The following is an 8,925-nucleotide window of genomic DNA, read 5'->3' as shown; positions in this document are numbered from 1 at the left end:
ATGCAGATGGCAAATAAGCACATGGAAAGGTGCTCCACATCAGATGTCATCAAGGGATTGCAAACTAACACAAGATACCACCAAACACCTATTAAAATAGCTGAAATACAAAAAAAATTGACACCAGTAAATGCTGATGATATTAGAGATTTAGAGATACTAAGGGAATATTTCACACAAAGACAGGCACAATAAAGGACAGAAACAGTATGGACCTAAGAGACGCAGAAGATATTAAGAAAAGGTGGCAAGAAAATGCAGAACTATACAAAAAAGATCTTAATGACCCAGATAACCACGATGGTGTGATCACTCATCTAGAACCAGACATCTTGAAGTGTGAAGTCAAGAGGGCCTTAGGAAACATCACTCCAAACAAAGGTAGTGGAGGTAAAGGAATTCCACTCGAGCTATTTCAAATCCTAAACGAAGATGCTGTGAAAGTGCTGCACTCAATATGCCAGCAAATTTGGAAAACTCAGCAGTGGCCACAGGACTGGAAAAGGTCAGTTTTTCTTTCCAATCCCAAAGAAGGGCAATGCCAAAGAATGTTCAGACTACCACACAATTGCACTCATTTCACATGCTAGCAAGGTCATGCTCAAAATCCTCCAAGCCAGGTTTTAACAGTATGTGAACCATGAACTTCCAGATGTTCGAGCTGGATTTTAGAAAATGCAGAGGAACCAAACTGCCAACCATCCACTGGATCATAGATAAAGCAAGTGAATTCCAAAACAACATCTACTTCTGCTTCATTGACTACACTAAAGCCTTTGACTGTGTGGATCATAACAAACTGGAAAATTCTTCAAGAGATGGGAATACCAGACCACCTGACCTGCCTCCTGAGAAATCCGTATGCAGGTCAAGAAGCAACAGTTAGAACCAGACATGGAACAACAGACTGGTTCTAAATTGGGAAAGGAGTACATCAAGGCTATATATTGTCAGCCTGCTTATTTAACCAATACGCAAAGTTCAGTTCAGTTCAGCCACTCAGTCGTGTCTGACTCTTTGCGACCCCATGGAATGCAGCACGCCAGGCCGCCCTGTCCACCACAAACTCCCGGAGTTTACTCAAACTCATGTCCACCGAGTTGGTGATGCCATCCAGCCATCTCATCCTCTGTTGTCCCCTTCTCCTCCTGCCCCCAATCCCTCCCAGCATCAGGGTCTTTTCCAATGAGTCAACTCTTCGCATGAGGTGGCCAGAGTATTGGAGTTTCAGCTTCAACATCTGACCTTCCAATGAACACCCAGGACTGATCTCCTTTAGGATGGACTGCTTGGATCTCCTTGCAGTCCAAGGGACTCTCAAGAGTCTTCTCCAACACCACAGTTCAAAAGCATCAATTCTTCGGCTATCAGCTTTCCTTATAGTTCAACTCTCACATCCATATATGACTATTGGAAAAATCATGGCCTTGACTAGATGGACCTTTGTTGGCAAAGTAATGTCTCTGCTTTTTAATATGCTGTCTAGGTTGGTCATAACTTTCCTTCCAAGGAGTAAGCGTCTTTTAATTTCATGGCGGCAATCACCATCTGCAGTGAGCCACCCCCCAAAAAAGTCTGCCACTGTTTCCACTGTTTCCCATATGCAGAGTACATCATGTGAAATGCCAGGCTGGATGAAGCACAAACTGGAATCAAGAATGCCAGAAGAAATATCAATAACCTCATATATTGCAGATGACACTACCCTAATGGTAGAAAGCAAAGAGGAATTAAAGAGCCTCTTTGATGAAGGTGAAAGAGGAAAGGAAAAAAATCTGGCATTCAAAAATGCAACATTCAAAAACCGAAGATCATGGCTTCCATTCCCATCACTTCATGGGAAAAAGATGTGGAAAAAATGGAAATGGTGACAGACTTTATTTTCTTGGGCTCCAAAGTCACTACAGATGGTGACTGAAGCCATGAAATTAAAAGACATTTACTCCTTGTCTAGGAAGAAAAGCTATGACAAATCTAGGCAGCATATTGAAAAGCAGAGACATTAATTTGTCTGGAAAAGTCCATATAGTCAAAGCTATGATTTTTCCAGTAGCCATGTACGGCTGCGAGGCCTGGACAATAGAAAGGCAGAGCACTGAAGAACTGGTGCTTTTTGACAGCAGGGAGATCAAGTCAGTCCATCCTAAAAGAAATCAACCTTGAATATTCATTGAAAGGACTGATGCTGAAGCTGAAGCTCTAATACTTTGGCCACCTGATGTGAAGAACCAACTCACTGGAAAAGACCCTGATGCTGGGAAAGATTGAAGGTAGGAGGAGAAGGGGACAACAGAGGACGAGATGGCTGGATGGCCTCACTGATTCATTGGACATGAGTTTGAGCAAACTCTGGGAGCTAGTGAAGAACAGGGAAGCCTGGTGTGCTACAGTCCATGCAAAGAGTTGGACACAATTGAGCAAGTGAACAGCAAAATGCTGGCAAGGATGTGGAGCAACCAAAATTCTCCTTCATCCCTTGCAGATGGAAACACAAACGGTACAGCTACATTGGAAGGCAATTTGGTGGTCTCTTACACCAAGCTAAATAGTCTTATCCTACAATCCATCAATTGTGTTCCTAGATACTTATCCAGTTAATTTGAAGACTTATCCAGGCAAAACCTGCACATGAAACTTTACACCAGCCATGCTGCTGCTGCTGCTGCTGCTAAGTCACTTCAGCCGTGTCCGACTCTGTGCGACCCCATAGACGGCAGCCCACCAGGCTCCGCCGTCCCTGGGATTCTCCAGGCAAGAACACTGGAGTGGGTTGCCATTTCCTTCTCCAATGCATGAAAGTGAAAAGTGAAAGTGAAGTCGCTCCGTTGTGTCCGACTCTTAGCGACCCCATGAACTGCAGCCCACCAGGCTCCTCCGTCCATGGGATTTTCCAGGCAAGAGTACTGGAGTGGGTTGCCATGGCCTTCTCCGTTACACCAGCCATAACCAATGTCTATTCAGTTGCAACTATATTGGCCCAAACTGGAAGCAACCAAGACGTCCTTCAAAAGATGAAAAGACAGACTTCCCTGGTGGTCCAGTGGCTAAGACTCCACACTCCCAATGCAGGGGGCCTGGGTTTGATCCCTGATTAGGGAACTAGAGCTCATAAACCACAACTAAAGATCCCACATGTTGCAACTAAGACCTGGTACAGTCAAATAAATACATAAAAATAAATATTTAAGAAATAATTTACTACTATCATCATTATAAACAAATTGGTGAATGGATGTAAAACTCATGTCCAACTCTCTGAGACCCTGTAGACTGTAGCCCGCCAGGCTCCTCTGTGGATGGGGATTCTCCAGGCCAGAATATTGGTGTGGGTTGCCATGCCCTCCTCCAGGGGATCTTCCTGACCCAAGGATCGAACTGGGGTCTCCTGCAGATTGTTTACCATGAATGGATAAACTGTGGTGTACCCATACCATGGCTGGTATAGATATAATTGGACTATTATTACAAGGGACTATTATTCCTTGATATAAAGAAATAAGCTATCAAGCCACCAAAAGACATGGAAGAATCTTAAATGCATGCTGCTGAGTGAAAGAAGCCAGTGTGAAAAAGACACATACATTGTGATTCCAACTGTATGACATTCCAAGAAAGGCAAAACTATGGAACTTAACCCAGGACTTAGAGGGGAGGGAGGGAGGGATTTTTAGGGCAGTAAAACTGTTGTATATGATACTATAACAGTAGATATATGTCATTATGCATTTGTTGCAACCCATAGAGTGTCCAACACAAAGAGTGAACCCTAAGGTAAACTGGGGGCTTGAATTAATAATATTGTATTGACATTGGCTCCATAATGATGCATCAATATGTAACAAATGTATCTAATGCAAGGTGTTAATAACAGGGGAAACTGTATTGTGAGGATATATGGGAACTCTTTGTACTTTCTGCTCATTTTTTCTGTAAACCTGGCACTCCTCTATAAAAATAAAGTTCATGAGTTGAGGGAGGAGGGGGTGGGAGATGAGCCAGAGCCCAGCAAGTGGAAAGTGAGAGGACTGAAGGCTTGGTGGAAGGCACAGTAAGTACCAAAGCCTGGGGGGCAGGGGGAAGATAATGTGCTTGGTATGTTTCAGAACCTGCAGGGAAACTAGAGTAGGGAAGGAAGAGGGATGGGCTGGAGACAGCTGTAGGACCTCTCTGAGGGGGAGGACGACCCAGGGGCCATTGGAGCAGAGGTCTGCAATTGCCTGAGAATCACACAACCTGGGAAACAAATTCGCCTCCCTTCGACTTCCCCTCATTATCGTTTGGGGAAACTGAGGCCCAGAGAACGGAAAGTCAATGAGCAAAGCAATCAGCCCTTCAGGTAAGCTCACAGGATCTCATCAACACTTCCACCAAAGAAGAAGCATCTGCATGACTCTCACAGTATCCCTGTGGGGATAAGGCATTATTATGTTCTGCGGGCTCAGAGACGCAAAGCTACTTGTTCGAGGTCACACAGGGAGTGGTCAGTGGTTAAGACGGACTCTCCACCATCATAGTGGCTGGCCGCAAGAAGCATGTTGGAGCTCAACTTGAAGTCATCAGCTGTGCCTGGGACTGAAAGCACCTCTGGGTGCCCCACAGCTGGCAAACAGGGCTTATCAACAAGTATTTGCCTAATCCAAAATCTGATGAATCACGATGAGCTGGCATACCCCTGAGGCTCCTTCCAGCTAGGAGGATCCAGGACTGTGGACCCCAAAGGGGGTCTCTTGGCGTCTGTGTGGTGGCAAGGCGGTCCTCCTGCAGTGGCCCTGGGCTTTGGAGGGGGGGGGTCCAGATGCTATCCGAGACAAAGTCTCCTGACACCAGGGAAGGTTTTCAGGTCAGGAGCTGCCTGCACCCCTCCCCACCTGGCTGTGGGACTCTACCTGATTATGGACACCTCCAAGCCTGAACACGGGTGCTGGTATCAAGAGGCCAAGACTGGATGCCAGCTCCAGGTTACACCATGAGATGCTCTCCCTCTGATGCCCACTTGGCTCCCGTTTCCCCCACATCTTGACTCACACATCTCCTCTTGGGTGAGGTTCCAAAATTCCACACATTCTCTCTCTCCCCATCTCACACACACTCACCACCTATCTCCGGCCCCTGCTTTCCCCCTAATAGTTGCTCGTTTGACATCTCCTCCCCACCCCCCCATTATAGTGAAAGCCTCGAGGGCAGGGATTTGTCTGCCTGTTGGCAAATGTGTTCCCAGTGCTCACAGAGAACCAGCACGCAGTAACAGCAGGAGTGACAGTCCCTTCCTGGCAGGTCCTTGAGCATGGTGTGGGGCACCTAGCGGGCTGTGTTTAAGATGCTCCCAGGGGAAGCTTGTTGCCACTGGCCCCGCGGGTTCTGGGTCTGTGTTGTCAGATTCCTTGTCTTGAGTCTCTTCACTTACATGAGTCAGAAAAGGCACCAAGCCTGCGGACAGCTGTCAGAGCTCAAGCCTCTCCCAGCACGTCCAGAATCTCAGTTTCCCCTCCCTGAAGGGCTTCCTTGAGACAGAGCGTCTCAAAAACTTCTTGATGTCATCATGCAAGCAGAGTGGTGGGCCTAACAGTGGATCAGGGCTTGGTGGGTCCCAAGGAAATGAGCCGCCGAGTGTCCCCATCCATCAGGAGTCCAGGGAACACCACCCTGAGCTCGCCAGACCCATTACCCCCATCCATCAAGGATCCTGGGGACCCTTCTGTGACTGCGGGGCCCATCTCCCCGTCCGTCAGGGATCCCGCTCCATTCACAGTCTCGGATCCCCGATGCCATCCCCCGCTCCGGGTCTTCCCTGTCCTCGCGCAGGCGGGATCCCACCGGGGGACATAGGGGATCCCTGAGCGTCACGCTGCTGTTGTGGAGCGTGTGTTGACGCCGTCGCCTGGGAGACGGGCGGGGGCGGGCCCGGAGCGGGGGGGCGCGGCCTGGCTGCGCGCGCTAGGGGCCGAGCCGGCCGTTCAGGGCCCTGGCGGCCTCAGTGGCCACGGCCGCCGCCGCCCGCCGGCTTATATACCGCGGCTAAATTTAGGCTGCGCCCGGAGCTCGTCCCCATCCGGGACGCGTTTCCGCCGCCGCCGCCTTGGCCCGGCCCCCGCGCGCGCCGCGCCTATAAGGCTTGGGCGGGCCCGGCCGCGGCCCGCAGAGCCGTCCCCGCCCGCCCGCGCCCCGACCAGCCCGGCTTCGGGCAGCCTCTCACCGGTGTCCCGAATCCGCGTCAGCCCCGGGTCCCAGCCATGGCGCTAAGCGAGCCCATCCTCCCGTCCTTCTCCACTTTCGCTAGCCCGTGCCGGGAGCGCGGCCTGCAGGAGGTGAGGGCGGCAGGGACCGCGGGCGGCGGGGGCGGCTGGCTCAGGGTAGCAGAACGTGGGCTGCGGGGTAGGAGAGCGCAGGCGGCAGGCACGGCGGGCTCAGGGTAATGGAAGGCGGGTAGCGGGCCGCGATTCCCGCCCCTCCGCGCGCTCACGCCCGCGCGTATCCCCTGTCACCCGCAGCGCTGGCCGCGCACCGAGCCCGAGGCAGGCGGCACCGACGACGACCTCAACAGCGTGTTGGACTTCATCCTGTCCATGGGGCTGGACGGCCTGGGAGCTGAGTCCGCCCCGGAGCCCCCGCCACCCCCGCCGCCCCCGCCGCCTGCGTTCTACTACCCGGACCCCGGCGCGCCGCCTCCCTATGGCGCCCCCGCGGGCGGTTTGGTGTCCGAGTTGCTGCGGCCCGAACTGGACGTGCCACCGGGACCCGCGCTGCACGGTCGCTTTCTGCTGGCGCCGCCGGGCCGCCTGGTGAAGTCTGAGCCCCCCGAGGCAGACGGCGGCGGCGGCTACGGCTGCCCGCCCGGCCTGGCCCGCGGACCACGGGGCCTCAAGCGCGAGGGCGCCCCGGGCCCGGCCGCCGCGTGCATGCGAGGCCCCGGGGGCCGCCCCCCGCCACCGGCCGACACGCCACCGCTCAGCCCCGATGGCCCCGCGCGCCTTCCTGCACCCGGCCCGCGCGCCCCCTTCCCGCCTCCCTTCGGCGGCCCGGGCTTCGGGGCGCCCGGGCCCGGCCTGCATTACGCGCCGTCCGCGCCCGCCGCCTTCGGTCTCTTTGACGACGCGGCCGCCGCCGCCGCGGCTCTGGGCTTGGCGCCATCCGCCGCCCGAGGTCTCCTCACGCCGCCTGCGTCTCCGCTGGAGCTGCTGGAGGCCAAGCCCAAGCGCGGCCGCCGGTCCTGGCCGCGGAAACGCACGGCCACGCACACCTGCAGCTACGCGGGCTGCGGCAAGACCTACACCAAGAGCTCGCACCTCAAGGCGCACCTGCGCACGCATACAGGTGGGCGGCGGACACAGGCTGGGGACAGCTGCTAGGGCGCGCCAGAGGAGGGGCGTACTTGGGAACCCCCGGAGGGCGTAGCCCGAGGGTTGGGCAGGGGGCAAGGTCTTAGAAAGCCCCCTGGGGGCGTGGCTCGGGAACCTGGGGCGTGGGCGCGCCCCTAGGATCCTCCTGGGAGCGTGGCTCGGGACTTTGGGCAGGGGTGCGCACTTAGGAAACCTAGGGGGACGCTGTGTCTGAGACTGTTGCGGAGGGAGTGCAGGCTTAGGAGCCCCCTGGGGGCGTGGCTCTAGACACCAGCAGCGGACAGGGTGCGCCTCGGACCCCCGGGGAGTGAGGATCGAGAGACCGGGGAGTGGGGGATAATGTGCCTAGGATACCTACAGGTTCAAAAAGCAGCCGGGAGCACTTCTGGGAGCTGGTTAGGGGGTAGGATGGGTGCACCCGAGTAGCCGCTAAGTAGCGGGGTGAGTCCCGGGAGTCTCCGGCAGGAGAGAAACTAAGACCCGCTCTCGCCCTCTCTCTGCAGGCGAGAAGCCCTACCACTGCAACTGGGAAGGCTGCGGCTGGAAGTTCGCGCGATCGGACGAGCTCACGCGCCACTACCGCAAGCACACGGGCCACCGGCCCTTCCAGTGCCACCTGTGCGACCGTGCCTTCTCGCGCTCCGACCACCTGGCGCTGCACATGAAGAGACACATGTAGCCCGGACGCCCCCCGCCCCAACCCGCGCGCGGCCGTGGCGGGTCCCACGCGCCGGGCACGGCCCCCTTCCAAACTGTGACTGGTATTTATTGGGCCCAGAGGACCGGGGCCGGGCACAGCGTGGCCACCGAGGGGGCGCCTTTCCCCGCCCCGCCCCGCCACGATGCCCGACCCCCAGCAGAGACTGAAGGCCCGGTGGGAGAAGACCACGATCCTCCTTGACGAGTTTTGTTTTCAAAATGGTGCAATAATTAAGCGTCGTCTTCCCCCCGCCCCACCGGGTCTACACTAGAGGATCGAGGCTTGATGCCTTGTGAAAAATAACGCCTTAATTTGTACTGTGCAACCTTTTTTATAATATTGTACATAGAGACTGTGATATATTGTATTACTGTAAATAAGGAGACTACTGGGCATTTTGACAACCTAGTTGTTTTTAATAAGATTTTACTGTTGTTTTTTTTTATTAAAAAAAGTTTTGCATCGTTTGAAAAAAAAATCACAGCCCTGGTCCGGCCGCTTGGATAACTGGGGGCTTGGGACACTTGGGAGGAGTGAGGGGATGTGGGGACAGGCAGCTTATGTAGAGGGCAGCCTGGCAGAGTCTGGGTGAGGGGGGTGCTGCCCCAGCTAGCGCCCGGGGTTGCCAGTTGCAGCCCCCAGCTGCCAGGAACCTGTGGGTTTTTCTATAAATTTAAACACTGCATTTTAGGACTGAGGGAGTTATTTTAAGGTTGTTCCCTGAGCCATAAATTGCCTCCTTTTCCCTAGAGCTGGAGAAACTGCTTGCTGGTCTCACTGACGTGGCCTTCTCTAGGTTGAAAAAAGTCTTACCTCTTTTTGGAAGCTTCTGAGGTTTTAGCCAAACTTTTATAAAGCACAGACCTTTTCTTTTTTTGGAAGGGGTAA

General features: G+C 54.1%; 1 protein-coding gene across 1 annotated transcript; it reads left to right on the top strand.

The window, feature by feature from the left end:
• The first annotated feature begins 6,146 nt into the window (after positions 1–6,146).
• On the top strand, positions 6,147–8,518 carry KLF2 (KLF transcription factor 2). The gene is made up of 3 exons (XM_061149967.1): positions 6,147–6,305; positions 6,489–7,311; positions 7,841–8,518. Exons 1-3 carry the CDS (start codon positions 6,231–6,233, stop codon positions 8,014–8,016), a joined length of 1,074 nt encoding a protein of 357 aa, XP_061005950.1. The 5' UTR covers positions 6,147–6,230; the 3' UTR covers positions 8,017–8,518.
• Positions 8,519–8,925: the final 407 nt, after the last annotated feature.

Source organism: Dama dama, chromosome 9 (genome assembly GCF_033118175.1).
Source record: "Dama dama isolate Ldn47 chromosome 9, ASM3311817v1, whole genome shotgun sequence".
In the NCBI taxonomy this organism is placed as follows: Eukaryota; Metazoa; Chordata; class Mammalia; order Artiodactyla; family Cervidae; genus Dama; species Dama dama.
Note: the sequence above shows the minus strand (reverse complement) of the source record. Positions and strands in the feature narration are given on the sequence as shown.

Coding starts and splice junctions, on each gene's coding strand:
- KLF2 (XM_061149967.1), top strand. CDS start 6,231: ATGGCGCTAAGCGAGCCCATCCTCCCGTCCTTCTCCACTTTCGCTAGC. Junction 6,306..6,488: donor GGGAGCGCGGCCTGCAGGAG/GTGAGGGCGGCA, acceptor TGTCACCCGCAG/CGCTGGCCGCGCACCGAGCC. Junction 7,312..7,840: donor GCACCTGCGCACGCATACAG/GTGGGCGGCGGA, acceptor CTCTCTCTGCAG/GCGAGAAGCCCTACCACTGC.